Source organism: Urocampus carinirostris, chromosome 3 (genome assembly GCF_059441175.1).
Source record: "Urocampus carinirostris isolate Australia breed hairy pipefish chromosome 3, RoL_Ucar_1.0, whole genome shotgun sequence".
In the NCBI taxonomy this organism is placed as follows: domain Eukaryota; kingdom Metazoa; phylum Chordata; class Actinopteri; order Syngnathiformes; family Syngnathidae; genus Urocampus; species Urocampus carinirostris.
Genome location: NC_142351.1, coordinates 52,386,629 through 52,414,109, shown reverse-complemented (window position 1 = coordinate 52,414,109; position 27,481 = coordinate 52,386,629). Strand labels below are relative to the sequence as shown.

General features: G+C 41.1%; 2 protein-coding genes and 1 long non-coding RNA gene across 4 annotated transcripts in view; 1 reads left to right on the top strand and 2 right to left on the bottom strand.

Moving 5' to 3' along the window:
• pkig (protein kinase (cAMP-dependent, catalytic) inhibitor gamma) overlaps positions 1–4,398 on the top strand; it is a 29,273-nt gene extending 24,875 nt beyond the window's left edge. Inside the window, exon 3 of the mRNA XM_088332378.1 lies at positions 3,898–4,398. Within this exon, the coding sequence (XP_088188504.1) occupies positions 3,898–3,980 (83 nt within the window). The 3' untranslated portion in view covers positions 3,981–4,398. The remainder of the gene's footprint in view (positions 1–3,897) is intronic.
• A 1,361-nt stretch (positions 4,399–5,759) lies between these two features.
• Positions 5,760–27,481, bottom strand: part of ada (adenosine deaminase) — a 30,850-nt gene continuing 9,128 nt past the window's right edge. Inside the window, exons 3-11 of one of the 2 annotated variants that reach the window (XM_088332376.1) lie at positions 26,900–27,022; positions 17,088–17,231; positions 16,900–17,015; positions 12,732–12,856; positions 11,560–11,631; positions 9,900–10,001; positions 8,542–8,609; positions 8,336–8,465; positions 5,760–6,313 (exon numbers count right to left, since the gene is read on the bottom strand). In XM_088332376.1, the coding sequence (XP_088188502.1) occupies positions 6,209–6,313; positions 8,336–8,465; positions 8,542–8,609; positions 9,900–10,001; positions 11,560–11,631; positions 12,732–12,856; positions 16,900–17,015; positions 17,088–17,231; positions 26,900–27,022 (985 nt within the window). In that variant the 3' untranslated portion in view covers positions 5,760–6,208. Of the gene's footprint in view, positions 6,314–7,827; positions 8,013–8,335; positions 8,466–8,541; positions 8,610–9,899; positions 10,002–11,559; positions 11,632–12,731; positions 12,857–16,899; positions 17,016–17,087; positions 17,232–26,899; positions 27,023–27,481 lie in introns of those variants that run through there. The other variant, XM_088332377.1, reaches the window with a different exon arrangement.
• On the bottom strand, positions 20,201–21,363 carry LOC148370061 (uncharacterized). Its single transcript, XR_015849901.1, has 2 exons — positions 20,983–21,363; positions 20,201–20,564 (listed from the first exon to the last, which is right to left on the bottom strand). It is a non-coding gene; the product is annotated as an uncharacterized LOC148370061 (long non-coding RNA).

The following is a 27,481-nucleotide window of genomic DNA, read 5'->3' as shown; positions in this document are numbered from 1 at the left end:
ATACCCTGATCTAAAAACCTACACGAGGGCAAGGAAAAACTGAAACCCTAAGTTGCACTACACAATACATAGACATTTAGTGGTCAAATAATATGCACTGTCCCCATCAAGGGGATTCAAAGTACACTCAAGGCAGACTACAAGTGCTTTATTGTTTTTTTTTTTTTGTTGTTTTCTAAACAGACCAAAAACTTGCAGAACATCTCAGAGAGATACATAAGGCAGCATAGAAATCGTGAAGAATTCTAGTTCAGTCAAGCTTAAAGGATGAGCCAGTAATGGATCACATAAACAACATTTTCCTTTTCAGGTGAAATGTTGAAGATAAATCGGGGAAGCAACTGTCAATTCAATGCAAATTTGACCAGTAACCTCCTAAATTGTGTGCCTCTATTTGTAAAAAAATCACTGGAAATCAGTCACTTTGTCGTTTACTGCAGTAGCTTGTTATTGAGTCTTTGTGTTCTTGTGAAGCGGCGTTATTAAAGACAATGTTTGCAGAGGGTTCTTTTGCGGCTCATGATACTTTTTGAGATGTTTAAATGACAAATTACTTCTGATGTAACTTGCATATTCTCATTGTATTACGTTTGAATGTGAAGCGCTCCGTGGGCTTGTGTGTCTTGGGTGGAAAATCGTTTTAGAAATGGAGTGCCCTTCACCTTGCCCTTTCCCTTACAAAACTGAAATGATTCCGTTAATGAGATTTCAGTTTCAAACGCATCTGCAAAATCGATGTCTATAAATTTGCAGATCTCTGCCATCTTTATCACCATAGTGCACCAAATTATCCCAATGCTACGGTGATACAAAACATCCTGTTCTATGGTCCTTGTCTAATTTAAAAAGATGCGTTCAACAGGCAGGCAGAAAGTCAGTTTTCTATTAACATCAAAATATGACGACAACATGATGTCCAGGGCAGCACGGCGGCGCAGTGTTTAGCGCGTGTGCGGCGCAGTGTTTAGCGCGTGTGCGGCACAGTTCTAAGGTCTTGGGAACATCCTGTGTGGGTTCAAATCCAGCTACCGGACTTCCTGTGCGGAGTTTGTATGTTCTTCCCGTGCTTGCGTGGGTTTCCTCCGGGCACTCCGGTTTCCTCCCAAATTCCAGGTGGATTGGCCGGTCCAAATTGTCCCTAGGTGTGAATGAGCGAGCGAGTTGTCTGTCCCTGTGTGCCCTGCGATTGGCTGGCAACCAGTTCAGGGTGTCCCCTGCCCACTGCCCGATGGTTGCTGGGATGGGCTCCAGCACCCCCGTGACCCTACTGAGGATAAGCGGTTAAGCTAATGAGATGAGATGAGACATGATGTCCATTTAAATTTTGATTTTGCCAATGGTGTCTCTTTTATGAAAAGCCATCTTTATATGCAGGAAAAAAAATCATTATAATTAGGGTTTGTGTAACAATCTGTTTCTGACATGTGAGAAGAGTTCACCCTGTATACATTGCGTTTGGGAATACCCTGATCAGAGGGGGGACTATGTATAAGTGACATCATTTTTGGGGTCAACTTCTGACATTGATTAAAATATTTTATTTATGTATATCATATTCATGCACAATCAAAGAAGTATCTTAGTTGTTTTATCCGCGTCCTATAAGTGTGTTTCATTGCTTTGTCTTGTCTGTTTCTCAAGTTTAAATTCATTCATCAAGCAAAAATACAATACAGATTAATACATCTATGACATCCATGGTATAATGACAGAAAATAAAAATATTGCAGAGAATAGAGTGCTTATATGTTTATGAACAAAGTAACACAACCCTCTTAGTAGGGCAATAATTATTTAGAACAAAAACAGTCTGATTACAGCAGTGTGTGCGTTTGTATGGCCTTACAAAACCCCAATAATGTTAGTATTCTCATTTTATTCCGAATATTTGAAATGTAACTGAATTCAATGAAAAACAATCCAATTGACTGTAAATGATGATCAGCAAATTATCAGCTTTAGAGAATATATTTAGCTCATTATAAAGATGAGTGCAACTGAGTGCTGCCGCCTCTTTGGTTCCGAGTGCTCGTTGGAAACCACTTAATTGCTCCAGCAAATGCAATCAGCCAGGCGGGTGTTTGTCACAAAATCAGCCGATTCCGTAAAAAGGAAAACCATGACAATTAACTTTGGTAATGTTAATGACGTTGAAACGTCAGCTAGACAGCCCTTTGTATCGTAAGCAATCGGGCCAGCAGCAGTTACAGATGCGATTTAGCCCAGTTTGGGATGTAGAGATACTTGGGGTTAGACGTGCATCTGAGCTCTATTTAGGGGTCGAAAACAAATGGCGCGAAAGCCAGGTGTGGTTCCTGTCATGAGAACATCTGACTTTGAGATAAAATTTACTTTTTTAATGCATGTAGAAGAAGAAGAATTTACTTTTAATGTAATTCTTGTACCCATGCACATAAAACGAAATGTCGATACATCTGACCCGCACAGATAAACTGTAGCGAGTCGATGTAGCCACAGCCGAACAGGGTGCCGCCATTTTAGACCCAACTGCTGTGTTGGGAGTCATTAGTTGACCAAACCCCCCAATTCCAACCCTTAATCCCGAGCGCCAAGCAGAGTACTAATGTTGTAAGTGGGTATGACTCGGCCGAGGCTTGAACCGGCGACCCATTGTAGGCCAAAAGTGCAACACACTAGCGTGGGAGAGCTGTCGTGCTTTTCTACCTTTTTAAGGCTGGGAAGAAGAAATGTCATTAAGATTTTCCCCGTGTCTTTAACCAATAAGATGCCACAGAATACACATGAGTGTAACCTCTGCCTTTTATTTTTCTGGAAAAAAAATTCGAGCGCATACTATAATTTCTGGACTGAAAGCTGCAGTTTTATTACTCAATTTCAACCCTGCAACATATGCTGAGTGCAGCTAATTTATTTTTTTCCAATGTCCGCCAGGGGCGCTCAAGTGGTGTTAAGGAAGATGCAAGTCAAACATGCCAATAAACAACATAAATGAAGTTTAACGTAAGGGAATACAGTTTTTACTTGAACAAAATTGGCATAAACTGACCCTCACCATGGAAAATGCAAAGAGAAAAGCATTTTATGCAGCTTTCAAGGTAAAAACAATAGAGCTGACTGATGCTGATGCATTGAATCTTTGCATTGGTGAATTAGCGGTCAAAACGTTGGAAACGGCAGTAAAAATAACTAAAGCATTATCAAAAGTAAAAAAAAAAAAAAAAAAAGCTTTCAGGTGTAAGAAAAGTTTGGTGGTCTAAACACATTCACAAGAACTGTGACCATGCCACATAGCTAAAGGTCAAACATCTGTATCCTTCTCGTTTGCAGTATTAGGTGTCATTCTTACATAAGAACTCTCCTCGCACCTTGTTTTGAGACCATTCTTGACAACAATAAGACGGTCAAAATGAACCTTAACAATCTGTAGGGACACTGTGCAGTATTTCACCACTAATTGTCGTTGTATTTTGTATTGCAGGGGTTGAAAACCCAAAATATTGAACTAGACATTTATGACTAAAAAAAACAGCATATGTTTGGAGGCACAAAAAATTAAATATAAGCCTTCTAAAGAAGGCAACACATACTGTGTATATCTATACTGTATATATCTAAAGTCATTGGAAAACGTTAAGAATGTTTGTTCTCCTACAGAAAAATATATACTTTTCGCTTTTCAAATATTTTTGAAAAAGAGCCACGTGCTGCTCCAGAGATGCTTGTTGCTGACCTCCGTTGTAGTGCAACCTTAAAACAAGTACTACAGAGCATAAGGAATAACATAAACTGCGAAGATTCAAGTGACAAAACTTAACACATTTTTGAAACGTTTTAAAAAGCAAAACGATTCAAAAGGAACAAAGTCCGCCAGACCCTACCGAGACGTAACTTAATTGTGTCCCTTTTTCCCATCAGCCGAGCCTGGGGCGTCGCCGGCCCCCGAGGCGGACTCCTCCACAAGTCAAGACGGCGAGGGAGCAGGAGGAGGCCCGTCCTAAGTGACCGGCGCTTTAAAATGGACGTAGACAAAGATGGATACGGTGACATATGGGTCGGATGTTTGGAAGTCTATTGTGTGGACACAAGACTCTTGCCTTCCGCATCAGACTCCATTTAGTCCCTTCATATTCCCAATGGGTCGTGGAGGTAGAGACGCCTTGCATTTATGTGAAAACGTTTGAATAGTCCAAACACTTTCCAGTGACGGAGAAGGGAACATCTTTCTGTGAGTGTGTGTGTATGTGTGTGTTTGTAATCCCCTTTACTTGGCCAACTTTCAAGTGTTGTCCTTTTTTCCTGTATCCAAGGTAGTCTCCATTCAACCACCATGTATGGACTCCGTATTTATTGCTAATTGTTCAGTGATAACTTTGTGATAGCGATTTCCTTTGTGTAATTAAAGAAAACAAATCTGAATCTCGGGTTCTGTGGCCGTTTTCATTCTTCTGTGAAGTGAATTAGCCAGTTTGCAGTGAAGATACCAAAAAGCCTTTGCTGTCACATGACTGAATTTTGTTTTCAGGATACCGGTGACCTGTGGCCATAAACAAACCATATTTATTTGTGTATAACGCGGAGTATATTACCGTGTTTGTGCGATGATTAAGCAGTCAAAAAATATTGCTCTCCACAAACGCAAAACATTCTACACAACGGCAATCAAACCCGAATCCCTGCGGTAAGCGTGATAAATCCTAAACCCTAGATCATCTGTGACACAGATTACATGCAAAAAGAAACCTATACTGTCAAAAATAAAAATTCATCAAACCACGAGGAGGAAAACCACTCTTGTATCTGATAATGATTTGGACTTTAAAGGACATTAAATATTTTAAATTTGATGTCGGTATTGTGTTCATAGTCTATTTTGTCAAATCATTTTTATCACAGCCGCACATATTCAGCAAAGTTTGTCACAATGCTTTGTTTGAGATGAGAAAAAGTCAAACACATTTTTATTTTAAAGGAATAAATACGGTAATCAGTATTTTACTCTGACATCAAAAGTAAATATGTTGCAAATGGAGGCAAAATCACTAATTGGTGACATGCAGTGTTTGAACTGAGGAACACAATTACTTCTCTGTGACAGTACTGTCATGCTTTATAAAAAAAAATTGTGATTCTATGGTAGTTACAACTTAACTACGTTACTCCATTACTTTGTAAATGCATTATTTATGGCGTCATCGGATTGATAAGTACTCTTGCTTCAGATACGCTGTCACATACAACTCAAACCGGTAGGTGCCACCTCTGAAGGGTGTCTAAAGGTATATGCAAAATACAACTGATTACTGTTATGGTGGGGTCGTCTCAAGCACACAGTACGAGGGCGCGGAATTTTTCATGCAGATATTCTCCCTACTGTATATACTCTAAGCCGAATTTACAACTAGAAAAGAGAATACTGAAATCACCGAGTCAGCTTTTACAAGCATCTGGTTGTGTGTCACTACTAGCAGATGGTAGCCAGCACATGCGTACGGGATCGTGTCATATAAAGGATGAACAAATAAAAAAATGAAAAAAATCGATGAGGCAAACAAGAAGGCAGAATTTATTGTCACAGTGTTAATTTTGGTTAGATTTTTGCAATACACCATGCCTGGAGAAAAAAAACCCAATATCTTAGACAGTGCCCACAAATGGAGAAGGAGATTTGAGTGGATTAAAGCCCAGAGACAAAATGGATACGAGTGTCTCAGCTAAGTGTTCATTTGCAAGCACAAAAAAATGCCCATTAGGGGCAAAGAGGTCAAGAAATAGGAATATAAACCACAAGTTGAGCTTTTATTGTGTATTGTAAATGACAGGTTGTACCAAGTATGCCGCGAGTCATTTGCTTTCAGACTTTTTCCACCTGATACAAAAAAAATCCTGAGGTTATTTTGTCCGGATCCCTTCAACAGTGAATGTTAACTCCCACACACACCCCTTCCCACGTTGTGGTTGCATGGCAACGTTCTGATTCGAAATTGCTCGCCGCTTCTGTACAAAGCTCAGAGAAAGCTGCGCATCACCGGAATCCCTGAAACATCTCGCCGTGTCAACGCAAGAACACCGGTTTGCTGCTCTGGTGTCAAAAGAAGCGACGAGATCTGCAACAGGGGCAGCAGCATGGCTTGTCTAAGGAGAGGCAAGAAGATGGCGCTTGCAGGAACGAGCATGGCTGTCGATATTATCTCTTGCAGAGGTCCAAGGTGGCGGGCCGCTGCAGAATTCAGAAGGCCGTGCTCTGGATCATCCCGTAGGCCTCGTAGAGTTGATTCAGGAGCTCGCTTTTCTCCGCCTCGGGTAAAAAGCAAGATGCGGCCGAGCAGAGGTTCTGCACACATGTCGTACGCAAACTTTCTTCAGTTAAGAACTCGTATGAGTAAAAAGAAACACTTTTTGGGCATCACTCTAAAATTTGATAACAGATTCAGTGACCTATTGGAGAAAGGAGAAACTGTGCCCCATCTGTCAAGATGGAAATAAAAAATATATTAAATGTTTATATTTATTCAGTATCAAAAATGTATTTAAAAATTAGGGAATTTTCTTTTCAAAATCGTTTACTTTTCACATTGTTAATATAATTGGTATGATAGGTACTGTATTAGTGTGCAGATGCAGAGTGAGGCATGCAATTCTCTTGCCTCATGGCAGAGGCTGATTGTGGGACCAAGGAATCTGATTAGGCACTCACCTTGGCCCTAAACAATGAAATCAGTGGTTGCATGAGCAAACTAACATCAAGTACTGATTAAATAAAACTTTTAATTTTCGATGCTACAGTTTATATTTTGCATTCTCGATCTGGCAATCAAAGGATGAATAAGGCATATTGACTTGAGACTCTGACTGAGCCTCACCAGACACAAACCTCACCTTACTTTACTGTAAATAAATAAATAAATTCAATCTTTTTTAAAGTACTCGTTAGAAAACGCAACCCTGTCGATCGATTTAAATCATGAGTACACTAAAAACGTACGAGTGGAAATTGATTGGGCTTCTCGCTATCCACCAGCTCTTGAATTTTGCCTTTCAGTTTGTAGGATAAATTTGTTGGCGCCCTCTACTGGTGCGTTTAATGTATTGAATAAAATTCGCTGACTTTGCATCAAATCCTTTGATTTTTTAGCTCAATGGTATTAAACGCGTGCAAGATGTTTAAACTTCAGATTGGGACTTACACACTACATAGGAACGCGTTTCCAGAATTCGATTTTCTTGGGAAAGAATACTGTAATGCGTTGTTATTCAAAATATGTGACTCAATTATTCTTACTGTATTGTGTGTTGCTGCAATATTACACTGCCAAATAAATGAGCACCATGAGTTATGGCATCTTCTCATTTCTGAATGCTTCTGGCACAATCACGTTGTCACATACAACCCTCATCCAGCAGCACCACTCAATTAAGGTTGGGAGAAGGCCTATAATATTTACCTACAGAATACAACTAAGTTGTACCTACAACATTACATCAGTTTGTGTAGATCTCATTTTCCCGACCGTGTATACTGTCATCCAAGATGGATTTACAGTTATTAAATACTGAAATTAAGGATCAGGTAATACGCGCATATTTGGTTGTGTGTCACCAGTAGTGAATGGTAAGCAGCACGTGGGGAGGGGAGGCATGGCCTTTATGCTAAGCGCAGAATTTGCTGTAAAAGTATGCTACATTTTGGTCTTACATTTGTAAAACTATTTTTGCAATACACCAAACCAGGAGAAAAATACACTTCTTGGAAAATACCTGGAAAAAGAGAAGCAAATCATCGAGTGATTCGAAGTCCAAAGACAAAATGGATACAGAATGTCTGTGCTAAGTGTACTTTTTTGCAAGCTGTCAAGATTCCACATAGTATAAAAGAGGAAGGGTTCACCGCTTCCATACGTTGGTGTAAATGTTTTCCTCTATCCATTATCTGCACCGCTTATCGTCAGTGGGGTTGCGGCAGCCCATCCAAGCCATCTTCAGGCTGTTTGCAGGGGACACCCTGAACTGGTTGCCAGCCAGTCGCAGGGCACCTAGAAATAGACAACTCACTCGCTTATTCATACCTAGGGACACTTTATACCGGCCAATTAACCTGACATGGAATGTGGGAGAAAACCCACGTAAGAACTGGGAGAACATGCAAACTCCATAGAGGAAAGCTGATAGCTGGATTTGAACACATGACCTCAGAACTGTGCTGCAGGGGTAACTCAATTACTTTTAGAATGCAGTAACTACTCTAACCAATTCCTTTTTTCCTAGTAACGCGCCCAACACTGTTAAAGGCAATAGTGCAATTCGATTCAGGTGTATCTCACCTGAAATTTGGTCACAATTTTTGGTAAAAACTCACCAATCTTATGAACTCCTCCTGAGTGAAGCCCATATCCTGCTGCGCCACCAAATAGTCCAACTGCAAGCTGGAGTCGAAGATCAGCGGGTCATCCGTGTTCAGTGAGTAGTTGGCTTTGTCCTTTCGGAACCTGCGCGCACATTCAGATTTGTTCACGTTTCTTTTCGTGCACTCATTTTGTATCCGGGCAGCAACGGCAAGCTCACGTGACAACTGGATGTTTACTGAAATCGGAATCGCAGGCACCGGTCAGCTTACTGGAAATGGGACACACCTGCGGGGGATGCATGATGCAAGTAAGATAACCATTGACTCGAGCAAGGGGTAGTGTTGGCTTGGATGAAGGTGTGTCCCCTCCAATGACGAGCAATTATTGTCTTGTCCCCACCAATATGCACACGATGACGGAACCTACGTCCTTAAACGCGAGCACTAAAAATTGCTACATAGGTTTTTTTTTTTGTTTTTGGGGTTTTTTTTTTTTTTACATAAGTGTTTGAAAAGACTATTTAGGATTGTACTACAGAAAAATAGAACACAAAGAAGTAAAAAGATTGGCCAATGATTTTGTTAATTTTAATTATTTTTCTATTTTATATTACTGCCAGATATATTACAGGCCTTCATTGATTGCTGGGCGGCTTGGCTGCTTGGAGTGGTCTGCAGGAGCTGTACCCAATTTGTCTAGGATTGCATTGCAAAAAATAATAAATCATCCATCCATTACACCGGGAGGGGACACCCTGAACTGGTTGCCAACCAGTCGCAGGGCACACAGAGGCAGACTACTCACTTGCTCATTCACACGTAGGGACAATTTGGACCGGCCAATTAACCTGACTTGCATGTTTTTGGAATGTGGGAGGAAATCGGAGTGCCCGGAGGAAACGCACACAAGCACGGGGAAAACAAACTCCACAAAGGAAGGGTGTTAGCTGGATTGGATCCTATGACCTCAGAACTGAACTGCAGACGGGTTAACCACTCAACCACTGTGCTGCCCTGTAATAAATTATATAAGGTAAAAATATTGAAAATGATTGTGCAAATTTAGATGATTATTTACTTATTTTACAAAAAAATATACATGGAAAAAATATTTTGTTTCCACAGGTAGATACTTTTGTGCATTTTAATTATTTTTTTAAAAACAAGATGAAATTATATTAGAACCTAAAAATCCAAAGTTACAGCCAAAATGAATACCCTGTATTACCTCTTTAGCCACAGTAACCACAAATGATAAAAACTGCTTAATAGTTCAGACAACATGATAGTTTAAGCTTAAAAAAAATGACAAATTCATAAATTAAACTAGCACCTGGAATTGATTATAAGAAAAATTTGATGAACACTGATATTTTTTAATGCAAAGCCCTTTTTAGGCCACAGTCAAAGCGGACTTTATTTTCCACTTAGTTTTTAGATTTCCATTATATAATTTCTTATCTGTACTTTCATTTTCACATGCAATAAATTAGTTCTTCCCTGAAAAAATACGAGCAACTAGAGCGTAACATATGAAGCCCTTTGAGTGGATTTGGCATCTTGTCTCCGCGCTCACCTCAAAGTGCATGTTTTGTGCCAGCAGTTGTGCATAAAGACTGGGGTCTTCCAGGGTCCGGTAGCCGTGGCCTACGCGTTCCGCCTTCAGCACTTCCACTGCCTGAAATCCCAGACCACAGCAGTCAGCGAGCTGTCCTCACATGTTTGTTTTGCGACCAAAATAAGAAATCAATAGATATTGTATGGCGTGAATTTGAACAAAACAGGCCTACTCAAATGAGTTTCTCCCCGGTGAATCAGGATCTGGTTTCAGTATTGTCACACCGATACCAGATGGCTTTGCAGACAAAGTGCGCTGCAACCGACTGCCACTGGGGCTGTCGCCTGTCAATGCCAGGTCTGGTGTTCTGCCGAAATGTTTTACCCTGTTAAGACGTCTAACTAAAGGCTGACCTGACAAGCAGCAATTTTGTTATCTTTACAATTAAGTAGAACTAGCAACACAGAAATTGTTGCAAACAGAACTTTTATTGATTGTTGGCATGCATACATACACTGCGTTTTTACCGTCGTTAACAAACACCGTGCTATAAAGCTACCACAACAAAACACCTGGGTAAAAAGCTACGCCAGGAAATTTTGAAATCAAATAAGACAAAATAAAAACAAAAATCATAAGTACTCACTGCTGTCAACTAAATGTACCATCACTCCAAAAGGCACGTATGATAGATAGGATTAAAATGCAGATTTCCTGGGAAATCACTATCAGCGCATGAGCACACTGAGCATTGGTAGGACGTCTCGATAGGTAGGAAGGAGTTTCAGAACACCGAGCGGGAAGACGCTTTACTTTGACAACAACAACAATAAGATGATGAAGTCAGATCTACCGGTAACCATGGAAACCAGTAATATCGGTCTTATGTAGGGGAACAGACCCTATCCACAAAAAACTGTTATAAGAGGGATGGGTGTTGCCAGGCTGTAGTTGCCCTGATGACCCAGACGGATAAGAGATATGTAAACCAAGCTCAATATTTGAGGATTTGACAATGAATCAAAATTCAGAATCTTGTCAAAATCAGTTTTGTAATACAGTACTGTACATCCACGTCAGTTCTATCAGGTTGGTGAATAAACAGTAAATTCCGGACTACGGAGTTGACCTGATCAAAAGCCGCATCCTAGAATTTAGGAATGCTACTCAATTTTTCTTTGTAGGAGCCGTACCTGATTTATAGCCTCAGTTTTACACAGCAATAAAAAGAACTAATTCACATTCATTCCTTACATTTAAAGCCCGCCGCACACATGGCACAAATTACGTGGGGAATTTGGCGACGACGCCATTGGCTGCAGTATGCCAACGGTCCCGTGCACCCATACACCTGAAGCAGTTTTCAGCTGCGCCATTTTTAAGTTCTGCTCCGAGTTGTTTTCGTCAAATGTTTTTAAATCATGAAATCATTCAATATTACTAATTGGCCATTACAAAGACAAGCACACATTTTCTACTGCCCCAAAAGGAAACGCAAATGAGGGCTGCATCACGTAAAGTGTGATCCCAATGTTTTTAGACGGCTGCACCAGGGCAATCAAAATGTAGAGGCTAGTGCCAGATTTCAACATGGACGTGGAAATCATCTTTATGTTGTAATTGGTGGTTGCTGAGCTGATTTGAGCATGCGAAAACTTGTGAGTAACCACTGGCGTACCTCCCTGACCACGCAGGGTGCGCCCACTTCGCCCGCGTGGACCGTCCGGTGGATACCGCAGCGCAGTGCCTCCTGTTAAAGAAACAAACCAGACTGGCGTCACCTCAAACTCGTTAAAACACGTTCGGGCATGTCTTGCCTTTTTTCTTGACTATTTTAAAAGCATTTCTAGTTCAGTCATTTGACATGGCTCACTTATTTTGCAATGTTATTTCTGCCCAGTGCTCTGGACGTCCTGGTAAACGGAGGGAGTAACTTCTTAACAATCGTTACAAATATTTTCTTTCAAAGTATTCTTTGAGTCAGAGAGTGGGATTGTTACAATATTTAAAGAGTTAGAGGTAGGATCTTAAGTCAAGCTCTGAACAGAAATTCGGGTTGGGAGCAAAATCTCAATCATTACATTCGCCTTTGAGCTGGGCTAGGCTAGGGCTCTCCTTTACTGATCAATTTTGAATTATCCACCTAGCATTGTTCTTTGTTTCTTTTTTCTTGAGACGCTCGGATTTGATTTTCTTTGGGTTCGTCCCTTTAAAACAATTTGATGGCTAAACTTAGGCTGGATCTGTGTTGAATATCTGCGGGATTTTTTTTTAGCCCGAACTTACCTCTACACTGCAACTAGTCATAATTGAGCAAGTTATGTACTTGCAGTGTTCACTTGACGCCACAATACATCCATTTATCAAGTCGTTATCACAGTCTCTACAGTCATATCAAACCACCTGCAGGATTCTGTATGGATGAAGGACACTTGTGAAACTAGTGCCTTTGGAATTTTCCACTAACTTCTTTGTTCTGCCCCTTTTGTAGATATATTATTGTCAGCCATCTTGAAAAGGCACCCGTGAAGCCATCACAGCATTGTCTGTACTCACAAGCCCAAAATACACAGTGTATTTATTTCACTGCAATAAAAACCTCAAATGTCTTAATCCAGTGCATGCTTTTATCTGTCTTCCCTCGCACTGGATGTTGATTCGCACACGTGGAGGAAGAAAAAGTCTGTCTCCCTTCGTTACCACGCTTGACTTTATTTCAGCTGCACTCATATTTGACTATTAACTCTGACCTCAGTTAATAAACATCAAAACGAGCTAATCGTGTGCAACAAAATAATTAGCAGTGCCAAGGCCTGTGTCCGGCGTCGGTATTGAGAGCATCCGTCTAACCTGGTAGGCTGAGGTGTGTTCCAAGTTGGCTTCGCAGTCCAGCGATTCGTCACCCGCCAGGTCGATGGCCACCACACCTTCATGTTGATATTTCTTGCACAGCTCCACAACCTCTGCAGACCAACCTGCGTGGCACGTTGAAACCACTTGCAGACATAACTTTGCACACATGACCTACGAGTACTTAAAAAACGTGTGTTTGCATGATAGTTCATGGATTTTTGCATATTATCCAAATCAATATTGTTTTCTTACCATTAGGAGGCGCTAAGTAAAACACAAGGTTCCCTTTAAATACCAGTGGCAGATAGAATTATAACCTTGGAAACAAATATCGACTATTGCCACAGGTGGGTAGAGTAGGCAAAAATTTTACTCAAGTAAAAGTACTATTACTTCAGAAAAATAGAAAAAGTAGTCATGCTAATAATTGCCTGAGTAAAAGTATAAAAATACTTGTGTTAAAACTATTCTAGTACTGAATAACTGTAGCAATGTCTTATTTATCTCTCTTTTAAAAAAAAAAAACATTCAGTCCAGATCAACAATACATTACAAGTCAGTGTGCTCCGATAGTATGTTTATTTTTTTAAAATAAAGAAGCACTTTACTATTTTAATTCGAAAGAAAATTATATAATGGTACTTATAAAAATGAAAACATATTTACCCATGTAGAGTCATTTGAAATCCAAATTGCATTTGCCTTCCCAACAGATTTTTAGACTTTCCACTAAACTCATAACTTTTATGAAGTCACTTCACTACACTAATTTGAAGTAGGCTACCTAAAACATGAAAATCCTTCCAAGCAAAGCGCTGGTCTCTGCAACTTTGTTGATGACAATGTCATTGTCTATAGACAATGTTTTCAGAGAGGGACAAAATCACCGTTCCCCCCTAAAATAAAAGGAGAAAATTCAGGTTAACTTTACTCTGGGTCCCTCCATCAAGTTAATTGATAGGGCACGGACTGGTTTGGGCTTTTATACCCTTGGGCTGGGTCAGGTCAGTTTAGCTTTTTTTAGGCCCGATCTTACCTCTACTACGGGCTTATTTGAGTGAGAAGAGCTGTAATAATCACTTGATTAGGATATAAAAGTAAATAAGTAATCGTAACCTGCTGCCACCTAATGATATGGATGAATTTTGCAGGTATTCAACTGATCACGAGAAGTAAGCAAAAATATCGAACAATGGCGCGTTTTTTTGCAAATATAAAATTGAACAATTTCTTGTGGGATGCTAGACAAGGTCTCAAGGCAAACTAGCATGCTTAAGAGTCAGCATACTGGTTGAAAAACACTGAGTTTTTTGTTTTGATTCCGTTGAGCATTAAAGTTGTATTATTTATGGTTAAGGGCGCCATGCCCTACATTGTTATCACTGGCTGTTAAAACAAAAATTCATAAACTTTAATGCCCCTCTGACGTAGTGACAAAAAAGAAATCAAGTTTTCAAGTAATTATTGGGGAAATTATAGCAATTTTCTGATGAAATTAAAAATTGAATTAAATGTTTATTTCGTCCAACTCAAGTATTTTACTGTCATGATTACCTAAGTGGAGCCACCTGGGGTAATCATCTGGCGCGCTGGAATGCGCTTCCTGATTGGATGGCGTTCCCCACTTAAGCTGTCAGCGTCCAGAGATGGACGTTCGAGTGTACTCCTCGTATCTCTGAGTGTGACTCCAACATACAAGGTACCCACGAATTCCCTTGTCTGATTCATGCCTGCTTCTCGTTGCCTGACCTATTTCTGTTACAAGTTTTACGATCTACTCTCTCGCCCCAGCCACCGACTTACCCGCTACGTTGCACCTTACGCTTTTCATCACGGAGCTGCCGTTCCGCCCGAAGAGGCTTGCGACCAGCAAGAGCCGACGTCCCAAGCCTGTTCCAACGATTCTTGTCAATAAAAACTCTAAAACTGACGCAATTGGATGCGAGTGTCCGTTCTGGTTCATGACATTTACTGTATAATAAGAGATGACCAAAAAGTTAATTTTTTTTGTACTTTGCTAGACCTTTTCAACCACTTTGCCACAGCAGTGTGCTGCGAGATATTGTCAGGTGTGCCATGGGAAATTATCCAATTTGTGTGCCTGTGCGGTCTAGCGCCTGGCATCCAAACAGGTATGACACAGAGAGAGTATAAATACAAAAGATTAAAAAACAAAGTATCATTTATGTTTATTTGTTTTGTTCAAGAATCTAACACTATTCTTCAATGTTAAAAAAAACACTCACCAGTACAGTATATTGTTAAAATAAACTTTTTTCTCAGTTTCCGCTGGTGGTGTCCCGCGAGTTTTTTTTGAATGAAAGAAATGTGACTTGGCTTAAAAAAGGATGAAAAACACTGTGCTAGAGCATATGCTATCTTACTGTGCTCATTGCTATACTAACATTAAAGGGACTTCATCCCATTTATGCGTCCAACGGCCAATATTAGTGACAGGGCTGTAGGACTGTTGATAAGCAAAGCGATGTCTTTTGGGGACTCCTAATAGTCACTTTTGGAAATGCCTAAATCTTGGAAAAATGTGTAAAATACAATGTTTAGTTTTTGTGATCAACTTTGACCTGGGACCAGGTAAGGCTTTATGCTTATGTTTTCCAGCCAAGGTGCCTATGTAACACTCACCTGCAGGCATGTGATCGCAAAATAATTCAGGCAAGGCTAAAAATCTTCAATTCATGTGTGTTCCAACTTCAATTACTCAAAATTACCAGATGGGGACAAAAACCTCAGGGTGTCACCTTTCAAAAGAGACCAAAACATTCTGATTCTCCAAACAGTTCAACAACAGCATTCAATTCCCCTTGGATACGTCTTGGATGGGGATTTTAGGTGAATTTTATTGGATTGTTAAAAGGTTAAATTTAAGTGAACAGCGCCCTCTTCTGGGGAGTTTTGCTTGGGTTGCTGTCTAAAAAAAACCCTGGGGGAAAAACGCAGCGGCTTGCGATTACACAATCGCACTACGTCACACCGAAATATCTTTTAGATTTTGGTTAATCATACAGTCCTACTTTGTATCAATAAAATGAGCACAATGAAGTAAGACAAATCTGTAGAAGCAGTTTTTTTGTGCATGGATAAAGTTAAAAAAGCTCTTCCAATTCTGAAAAGATACGACCAATTCTGGAATGATACGAGGGCTGCTCGCTTGTGATATGACAAGACATCCTGCTTGGGAAATTTTGACAGGCAGGAAACAGCAGCTGTTGAACTTCCCTCGAGTTGCGACACAAGGTGGTCACTCAACTTTCGAGTTCACACAAATGAATCATGGTCACACACTACTAGGGCTGGGCAATTATATCAAAATAATAAGAAAAGTTTGTTATTTCCTTGATTTTAAAAATTTGAAGAATTTTGAATTCGATAGTTAGACTTTATGACTTGATGTGGAATTACCTGAAGATAGTGTTGATTATCAAACAGTTGTACAGTTTTACTATTATCACAGTTTACAGTAGAACAGATATGAAGTAGTTCTTCTCTGGAAACGTTTAACTAGACATATTTTTAATCAACGAGCTTCTTTAAAGGGACAGTGTGTGTTACATAGTGCCTCCTAGAGCTAAAAAAACTTCATTTAAAACAATAATGATTTGATAAAAAGCAAAAATACAGTAAATGGACTAACATATAAACATGCATTTTTAAAAATACTTGTAGGATAAACAATTATTTTATGTAAAATATATAAAATATGTATATTGAAAAATATAAAAAAGTACAGGCTAGCAACCAGTTCAGGGTTGTCCCTGCCCACTGCCCGAAGATAGCTGGGATGGGCTCCAGCATCCCCGCAACCTTACTGAGGATAAGCAGCACAGATAATGGATAAATGGATATAAAAAATATATAGAATACGTTTTTATGATTTGCCTGTATCGCCCTACATAGTACAAGTTCCCTTAACACCCAGGTCATAGGGGCACCACTTTTTAAGGTGTGTCTTGGGCAAGCACAGCCTGGCGGTGCCCATCCCTCTCCAGGCTGACAGTACAAGTAAATATCCCCAAAAAGTGTACTATGTGACAGTCCTGTAACTGAGTATTTTTATCGTATTGGTCTGACTTGAATCAAAAGGTTAGCATAGTTCTTGTTTTTTTCTTTTGTTGGAAAGCTGCATGGAGTGTGAGCATGGGATTACCTGGCATGTGACGCATGCAGCAGAGAATGGACCTGACTTTGACACGGAAGGCCCTCTCGCCCTCCCTCAGGCCCTGGTTTACCAGTTGGACCACCTCATCCGGGCTCAGGTTCCCCCTGAACGCATCGAACAGACGAAGAGTGAAACTGCTGCCACGCTTGTTGCGGCTGGCGGCAGCCGCTACTTACTCCTCCTGATCCCATGGGATGGGCTTCACACCCTTGTTGGCGAGGTAGTGTGGACTGTATCGGACCTCCACGTAAATCAGGCCTTCCTTCGCTTTGTCCTCCACAAACTCATAGGCGATCCGCTTAATGGCCTCGCGGTCTCCACTTGGAAGGAAAAGAAACATGCGCTTAATGACGTTAGCCTTGAGTGCTGATGATAAACCTTATCGTCGAAATGACTCGCGCACCAGTGTCAGCTACTGCCTCGCTTGAGATACAGGAGCTTGTAGAGGAGCCAACAATATTATAAAGGACTCTTATCACTCAAATAAACACCTCTTTGACATACTTCCCTCTTAGACCTAAGATTTATGGCCTGAGCCCAAGCCCGAACCCGAGGCAATTTCGGGCCGAGTCGGGCCTGAAATGTCAGTCATACGGTCGGGTCGGGTCGGGTTCGGTCCTGCTTTTTTTTTTTTTTTTTTTTTTTTTTTTTTTTTTAAATTAATTAATGATTATAAATATATGTTCATTAAAAATATATACTTAAACTATGTATGGATACTAGACCAAGGAATACTTGTTATAAAATAAATAATTTGGATAAAACGGAGAAGGAGCTGTAATTGCTATTTAACGGAGCCAGAGCATGCTCTGTGCACGTGACGTGAATGCTGTCCTTGTAGTGGGTTGTACATAATTCACCCACGGAACCATTGTTTAGTTAGCGAGTTCCTAGGGGGACTCTTAATTCGGCCGGTTCTAGCGACTCCCGTGTTTGTTTTGTTATTGCAAGTTTACATGTCATTAAAGCAGCTCCCGTTGGCACCTTTGTTTGGCACTCCGCCTACGACTCCCGTCTCTGCTCGCTACATCCTCTTAATAATCTTCCCCTCCGCAAATTCGCATGATTTTGGCCTGGTATCCCCGATATGGAGTCGGACCAACAAGAAGTGAAAGATGAACTAAAGAGAGGAGAACTGACAAGGAAAACACACTCTGGTAAGAGTGAACTGTGGAGCACTTTCAAATTGATCGTCGAAAATGATACAGACACTTGCGTTGGCTTCGCTGTGTGTCAATTTGACACTCAGCGAAGCCAACGCTAGAATCTTAAGGACGTACTGCTGCTGTGGATTATGGCCCAATGATCAAGTCGTCAAAATGACGGACGCTCTTAAATGTTTACGCCGCCTCTAAAAAAAAACCGTCAATGACAGATTGTCGCTTAATGTAACATCTGCAGTGCAGACACAGAAATATAAAAGATGTAAATGTTTATACAGTTTTATTTAACTAAGGCCTAGATGATGTAACAAAAGGCAGAGTTTAATTTGTTATCATAAATCACCCCTCCTTATAAATAAAATATGTAATTTCGGGCTCCCCTCGGGCCGGGCCAGCAAATCCAGTTAATTAGTCGGGCTCGGTCCGGGTCGGGTTTAATACCCCTCGGGCCTGCGTCGGGCTCGGGTGCTTTTTTTGGCCCGATCTTACCTCTATTCCCTCTGCTAGGTGCTTCAAGGCTCTTAAAGTAAGGACTACCAGGCTGAGAGCAAGTTTCTTCCCAAAGACCATGGCTGCGTCCCATTCTTCGCACTTTCACTCGCTATGTGCCCTAGTCACTCGGTTTGCGCGTTCACGTGAAAATGGGGTGTGTCCCGATACTCTCAAGACCGAGGCAGAAGTGCCCTCAAACCATGTCGTAACCACTTCAAGACCGAGGGGGCTCTCGACCTCACTTGGCAGCGAAGTGACTACCCAGAAGGCTTTACGAATTCTCAATATCAACAAACATGCCCGAAAAGGAACCGCACAAATGTAAGTAGTTTTCCACAACTACGCATGTATTTGCAACAAAATGTATTGAGATATCTTAGTTAGACGTAAATGCAATAGAAAATCGTATTTTCGCGTTAAAACACGAACATTGCAAAATCGCTACTTTACGAAGTGCACTAATCTACCAAGGGAGCTGGCAAAAAAAATCTTCACGCTACAAACTGTAAAGTAGGATAACTGTGCAGAAAATCACGGTTCAGCCCATCCCTGTTTTTATCTTAAACAAGTCGTGCTATTACATCTACTGTACATGGCCAGTCGCTAAAGGAGCATAGTCAGAATACCGTTCTGGACATAAGCGCTTGTTTACTGCACACAATTTCGGGTGTCGTGTTTTATTTACAATATGATTCTTTCATGTGAGATCAGAATGCATTAGTTTTCATCATGCATTATGAGTAATGTCTCCGAATTTCACGTGGAAATACAGTTGAAACAAACTACTATCACATAGTCCACTGCCTTCTCTGTAAACACATATTAAGTAAACTAATTACCTTCTCAAAATGTTGTCCAAATGTGGAGACAATTCTAAAGCATATGTGATGCTGGCCAATAGAAGGCTCATACAGCCATAAGAATAACATGTCAATTTTGTGTATCTATTCACTATCAAATAATTATCCAGAACACGTCCTATAATTTCCTGTCTCACATCAACTTGTTGAGCATCCTATACACAGTTGTTTTTGTACAATACATCAGCAATAAGTAATTCTTGTTTTTTCCACCCAACCTAAAGGCCACTGTAGAACGTCCCGTGGAAGAGCTGGTCACCATCACAGCTACCACGCCATCCACACCACCGGGCACGTCGTTGGCACCTTCTAATCCGGCGCCAAACCCCAAATCACCCAGAAAAAAAAGGAAGCATGATACACTCCTTGACTTTTTGAAAGTGGAGTCTGCCGGAGTGAGGAAAAGGCTCGAAGAAACTGTGGCCAAAACTGAGCGGTTCCTGTCCCTTTTGGGAAGCTCGTGGACAAATTTCCAGAACAGTGACATCTCTGCAATGTTTCCCTTTGTTTTATAAAAGGAAAATATTTTTTTTTATTAAGAACTCAATGAAGTTCCAGTTTGTGTTTTCCAGCTTCATGGAAGTATTGGTATATTTTTGTTAAAATTTGTGACACATTATTTATTTACTATTATGTATTTTGGCCCAATGTGAGTTTGTTTTTCTGATAGTAAACTATTATTTAAGCTGGAGTGATTTGTAGTTGTTTTCTGTCCAACAGTCACATAGTTCACACACAGTATCTCACATCATTATGAAATAAACCACCAAGGTGTTACTCAAAATGAAGATGTTTATTGAATAGTAATGCAGAAAAGCACATAATGCAAATGTGGGTCTGACTTAAAGAGCCTAAAATATGGCTTTTGGGCAATTTATTCCATATTAACTGTGGACAATTCTTTGTACGGTGGACCTGGGAACCCTGAAGACCCGTGACACCACACGGTAGGACAGAGCGTGGGCCAGCCAGTACACGTAGATCAGGACCTCCAGCCACGGCCCTGTTCCCTCTTTAGCAGCTCCTGCAGGGCCCACATAACCTTGCTCAACCTTAAGTCCTGAATGAGTTCTGACTCCACATCCAACCATAAGCACAGGATGGGAACATTCCTGTCCACGCTTATGGGACAGCCACTCTGGAACACAATCGATAACAAACAATTTAGACATAAATGTGGGCATAGAAAAGAAAAAGACCGCTTTAACTGTGATGTAAGCATCATGAAAACATGTTGAAATGACCTTTTTTATATCCAATGACAACTCTTTTGAATTAAATTCCTTATGAACTAAGGTTTTGGGGTCGTACAGGGAAGTTTGGTGACAATATTATGTCAGCTTAAGGGTCAGGTGGACTGTTCTTGTGTTTGTTTACTTTTCGTCATGTCACACATTCAAGACCCCTACTATATGTCATAAAATGGCATTAAGATACTAATAAGTAGATTGCCATTTATGTCTACACAAACATAGGGTATTATGTGAACGTGCATTGTATGTTAACTCTTACTGTATTTGACCGAACGGGTCATTTTTTTAAATGAGTGTACGTACCTTGTAAAGATGAATCAGCACTACATAGCGCCGAAGCTGTCTTCAGTATAGCACATTTCTCCTCCGTTGATTGAAGACACGGAAAAGATGATGAGCTTTCAGGCAATCGGTAATAACACAGCTGTAGCGGGCATTTTTAACGTTGCACGAACTCTCCAACTGACACACTACAGGTTGAGACTCGAGTTGTTCACATGTGACGTAGGCCTATACGTCACTAAGGTCTACAGCCAATTAATATTACCGCCATCTCCTGGACAGGGGTGGAACCTTGCAAGTCTTGTCCAAACTATCTCCACTTTGCACTCCACTCGCGGAGGGCACTCCTCTATCGAGGGACCTCACTGGAGGGTTCTCAGGGCCGAGTGAGAGAAATGGGATTGGGCCCATCTCTACTGTAAAAGGCAGAAGATGACCAAAAACATACAACACGCTTGTGTTTAAAAAAATGGGTATCTATATTTTCTTTATGGATTCATTTTGGAATATTGTTGCTGCCAAATGGTATTGCACTGCTTTTACTGCACTATACTGTAGTTACGATGCACTTACAACTCAGGCCAGGCTATAAGCACTAGCTTGTTAATATTTTGTCCTATTTCACCTGGCATTTTTTATTCTATTTCTTCTTTAACTTAGAGTGTCGTGTCTAATCTCACCGGAAAAAAATGTTCACTACGTTGTTTGCAATGATAATAAAGACAATTGTAATTCTTGAAATCACCACATGTCACTCAGAAGGTGGACCTGGAGCACTGGCCTTCCAGTCTGGGAGATCAGGGTATGGACGGAACTCAGTCTGACGACTCCAACCGTCCGCTGAGCTCCCCCTTTTGACAGGCAGGATGATACCCGGTGTCCTTGCCCACCACAGTACAGACAAAGCCCTGACGCTCTTCTACGGACAGCGACGCGCGATCCACTTCTATAGCCTCGGGTGGGTCTAGTAGGATCGCGGGTGGTTGCGGGAAATCCGAAGTGCCTTGTCGAGACTGGTAGGCGGAGAGTGGGACACTAATTCGTCCTTTATGTAGTCTGCCAGGCTGTGTAGGTAGGCGTCCACTAACGCCTCAGAGTTCCAGGTACTCGGACTAGCTAATGTCCAAAAATCGATCGAGTAATCGGCGATCATGCGCTTTCCCTGCCGTATACTCATCAAGGACCTCGACGCGTCGGACGATGAGGACCCCGTGTCAAACACCTTGAGTAACTCCTGAGCCAGTTGATCGATGGATGAGCAGGCCGAAGACCCTCGTTTGAACTCTGCCGTTCCCCAGAGTTGAGCCCTCCCGGAAAGATGATTGATCATAAATGCCACCTTAGCCGCCTCTGAGGCGAACTTTCGGTGTTGCAGAAAATGAGTCGGCAGTTCACAATAAACGCGCGCACATGAGCGGGATCGCCACAAAATTTCTCCGGAGCGCCCACTTGTGGTTTCGCCGTTTTGATGGCGGGAGAGTTCGTGAACGGGACGGGTGGGGCATGCGATGGCACGGCAGGAGGAGAATTACCGGGGTGGCGGGGCCGACGCGTGCAGCTGACGAGCAAGAACCTTCGGGAGGGCATCCAACCATTGTTGCTGGCGCTGAAGCAACTGTTGTTGCTGCTGAACAAGTCGAAGGATGGCGGACACGTCACCCAACATCCGTCGGACCTCCCCCTCAGTCCGATGTGAGCGCTGCATGTCTCTCTCCGATCGGCGCTTGTGAGAAACGTTCGCTTGGTCTTTTTCTGGTCAGTCAGTACTGTCAGGACCAGAATGGAGACAGGACCCACTTGCGCTACGTTTCTCTCAGTTATATTGGGAAGAAAGGAAAGGATGGCACACACCATCCGGTGATCGCTGGACGCGGGAAGAAGGTCGCTCTGAACGCCGAAGTTGCTTTTCGGTGGCGATCGATGGCGGTGTCGGGAAAGGAAAAAACGGGTCAGTAGCTGGGACAGGAGAGCAAAAAATGTGGTACGGAACAGCAACAAGTCGAAAGCCAGGAGAGGAGAGTAGACGTGGTCGAGATCAAAAAACGGGTCGAAGCCGGGAAACAGACTGGAGCAAAACAGGAGAGAGTCAGGGTCGGAAAGCTTGCCTAGAGTAAACTGATGTTCGCAGACGGACTGACACAGGTGACAGAAAGGAGTGGGTTTGAACAGAGACAGGGAGCCAATCAGAGTCCGAGGCAGTTGGCGCCAAACGAGCAGGCACAGGTGCTTCACATAAGTAATCATGACAATTATTATCATTGATATAATCATGTTGGATATTTGGATTTTATGTAAACCAAGTTACATATTTCTTTTTTCCATATTTTGCTAAAAATATTCCCGTTCCCACAAAAATATTTTATACAGCTGATATATAGCTGTTATATTTTACTACTTATTTTTGTTGTTGTTGTTTTGCTCTGTACGGCCGTTTGAGACTTTTTGTGATAAAGGGCTATACAAATAAATATGACTTGACTTGACTAGAGGAACTTTTCAATGGAAAGAACTGTCATCATAACTGGCAAGGCAAAGAAAACAGCCTAAAAACATCCCTCAAACGGCAAAGTTACACTTTTCTTTGCAACATTTTGGCAAAACTCCAAATATTCAAGATTGCCATTAACAATTTCTTTGCAACCCTGGTGAACAAAGTTTATTAGCGAAGTTCAAAACAAGGATGCGATAAAATCAATTCTGTGTATACAAAAAGGTAAAGACTATGTACATATATTCTCAAGGTGCGGCTGAGTAATAAAGTGTGTTGTCCTGTGGCTCAGAGCCTATGAGTTATTGTGCAGCAGTTAGGGGTTTGGTGGGGGATGGTCTCTCTTTTTTTTTTTTTGATGGCGTCCTCGCATGAAAAAGCAGAAGCGGCACAGTTGTCACCAGGCGGTTTGAGGAAAACATTTGAACGCGCTCGATTGAAGTGAAAGTCGCAAGCCAACGACTCACTGAAACTGTTAAGATTCTGTGGTGGACCCAAACATAGGAAGCAGGAAGAAAGGCAATGTTCTCAAAAACGATGGTATTTAATTACAAACTAATCAACAAAGTAACAAACAAATGGTCGATAAACTACTAAGCTCTCCAAAACAAAAATAGAAAACCAAGCCTCAGAAACAAAGATAAAATTGGGATAAGGTGATAGCGGTATGAATGCTGAAAGATAGATGATGACCCAGCCACTGGCTCTGTCCAATATGTCCTTATGAAGTTTTGTGGTAATTAGGTGTTTGGTTACTGAACACACGTCCCATTTACAAACCCATTAGGCGCCCTCTGGTGGAATGAGTCGCACAAGACCCTAACAAAAACGCCGTTAGCCAGCTTCTTTGGCACAAGCTCAACAAAGACGGACGAACGCAAACCCAAAAGCTAGGTGGTCTGACGAGACCACATTTCAAATTGGGGGGTAAAAAATATGCAGGAAATTCAAAAACGGGATACACCGCCTGTGCACCTTGTGCGTACTGGAGCCTGCTGGCGGCTTCCATACATTGTCAAAGGTCTGCAGAGGACCCCCGGGGGACCGGCGGCTTGCCATTGTTGCATCCTCCCGCATGTAAATGGATGTTGGTTGCCACGGTGACGGAATGAATAATGAGTCGCCTACCCCACGCCACCTCACACGTGTGGGACAAACCCACGGCACGTGTAAACTTTGAACACTGACTTTGCCCTTTGAACAGTTTTTTTTATCGCCCAGGACTCTTTTAAGCATTTTTATTCCTATTGAATTAATTTCCCTGTGATGTTTCCAAAAATCTAACCCTTTTAATACAATAAGCTTTTACAAAAGAGTATAATATCACCAGTATGTTTTCAAGTGATTATTGAACCTTTAGAGGGGCAGTGTGTATTTTTTAACCCCTCGATATTCTTTGTTGTATGGTGCAACCAAAAATGAGTGCTAAAAGGCACAGTTAAGAATACAAACTATGGAGACTCAAAGTGACCAAACCGCAGTTTCCTTCTCTGTTTGCCAAGCCTTTGACTAGAGTTTTCATTTTCAGGTACCCATAGCAGCAAGATGTCGGACAATCATGTCAGCTCCCTTTAGGTGAGGCTCATGATGTGTAAAGGAAATGCAAATTTATCAGCCTTTGAGTATTTTTTTAAAATGCATGTTTATTTGATAGTTTTTTTATTTAAATCAATAGTGTTTTTCTTAATGAATGAAAGTTCTTTTTACCATTAAGAGGCTAAATAAGACACACTGTCCCTTTAGATTTTACAAATGCCGATTTTGGATATCTGTAATCCATAAAATATCACCAGTATCACCAGTAGCAATTGATAGTACAACTTTGGTTTTACATATTTATGATTATTTTCTTTTTGTCCTATACGTCCTTATAAGTAGTTCAAGATAGACACCAATATATATGAAGCCTAATTCTTGATAGAGAGAATATTAAACCTTTTGTTTGAGTATTCTAATTCTCAAAACCCCGACAAAAAAAGAAAACTCATAATGCTAATTATTCGGCTAAAAAAAGAACACAGAAACCACTAACAAAAAGACAAAAATTCAGCACAACATTAGAAACCACAACCAAACAACAGTGCCCGTGGCCCAGCCATATCATTTTGTCTGGTTTGACTCTATCAAGAAGAAAATAATAATAATAATAATAATAATAATTTCCTTTGTATTGTCATTCTTTGTAACAATGTACACAGAACGAAATGTCGATACACCTGACCCGTTGTAGCGAGCCGATGCAGCCGCAGCCAACAGAGGGCGCCGCCATATTACCAATTAGGTATGAGTCGGCCGAGGCGCGAACCAGCGACCTCCCAGTCTCAAAGCGGGCACACTACCATCTGCAACCGGTTCGTAATTTCCTCTGTACAAAAAAAAAAAAACGTGCTAATTAAAGGGACACTGTGTAATATTTGACCACAACATGTCACTATATAGTGTCATGCAACCGAAGGAAGATTACAAACTATGGAGACTCAAGTCACAAAACCGCACCATTCTACTTACTTTTGTTTGCTCATTAAATTTTTATTTCTTTTAAGTACCCATAGCAGCAAGTTGGCGGTCATTCATATCTGCACCCTTTTGGTAAGCCTCATGTTAAGTTAAGTAAAACCAATTTCTCAACATATGAGTACTTAAAAAAAATTGTCTTTCTATGACAGTTCATGTTTTTTTTTTGCATATTATTCAAATCAATATTGCTTTTTTTTTTAAATTAATGAAGTTTTCTTACTATTAGGAGGCACAAAATAAATCACAGTGTCCTTTTAAATACCAGTCACAGACAGAATTATAACTTTGGAAACCAATATCAACCACTGCCAGAGATGGGTAGAGTAGGCAAGTGTGTGTGTGTGTGTGTGTGTGTGTGTGTGTGTGTATGTGTGTGGCAACAGCTATACAAACTGCGCATACAGTCCAGTAAAAATAACCCAACCCTTTCTCACCCTGCTCACAAGTGCCACCTGATGTTTTTTGGGTCACTGGTCAAATATAAATAAAAGAAACAAGGTCTGTGACAAAATAAATGCGCTTTAGCAGAGACAGACGCTTCCTTAGGTGGAGGGGATTTAAATAACGGGTTCAATGTAGCCTAAATGTAGCGGAATAAGAGTACAGGTTCATATTTACAAATCTACTCAAGTAATTTAATTTAAAAATACTCTTGAAGGCGTAATATGTCCCGAAATGTTCTCGAGTAAATGTAACGGAATAACTTGTTACTGCCCACCTCTGGCCATTACCTATCCTCCAATAAATATTCTCATTCTCCTCTTGTCGTGAAACAGCGCAATTATTAAAACTGTCATCTAAAGAAGCAGAAGGACACCAAGAGAATCGGCAATGCCAGCTCGCCCACTTGGTGGACCGTGCACCCGCCAATGACTATTACAGATAAGCAAAGTTGTGCATTGTGCGTTTTTGTCGAGGAAAGGAAGCACTTACGCGATGACGTGCATGTACTCTGCAAACTTGCCCAGGAATTCGGTTAGCGTGGCCGGCTCCTGGAGAGCGACGAGGCGCCTCAACTCTTCGGCGGTGGCTGCCGGTAGGCGGATGCTGCGTTTCCTGCAAATGCAAAGTAAATCTTCACGAGCAAAAATTACAAAGCCAAGGGTAAAGCCGATAAAAGGCTTGATTTGTGCAACTTAAGACTTGGGCGTTGTTTGGTCCGTAATGCCAATGTGACGGCATGAAGAGTGGTGATTAGAAATCATTTTAGTATGCAATAGATTTCTTCTTATTTTATTTTTATTTTTTGGTTTGAACAAATTTATTGACACTAATAACAGAAAACAATCATGACAATCTTCTTCTTATACTGTAGTCTCCAGTGTAAACATGTCAAGTAATGGAAATATAAAGAATTAAAACATGATAGATGAAACCTTTTGCAATGTCATTTGTCATCGTTTCCGCGGATACAAGGTAGGCATCATACACAACATACTTTCAATACCACATATAACACTCGTGCATCGTACGGATTCTTTAAAATAACATAAAACATTCTTCAACAGGGAAGTC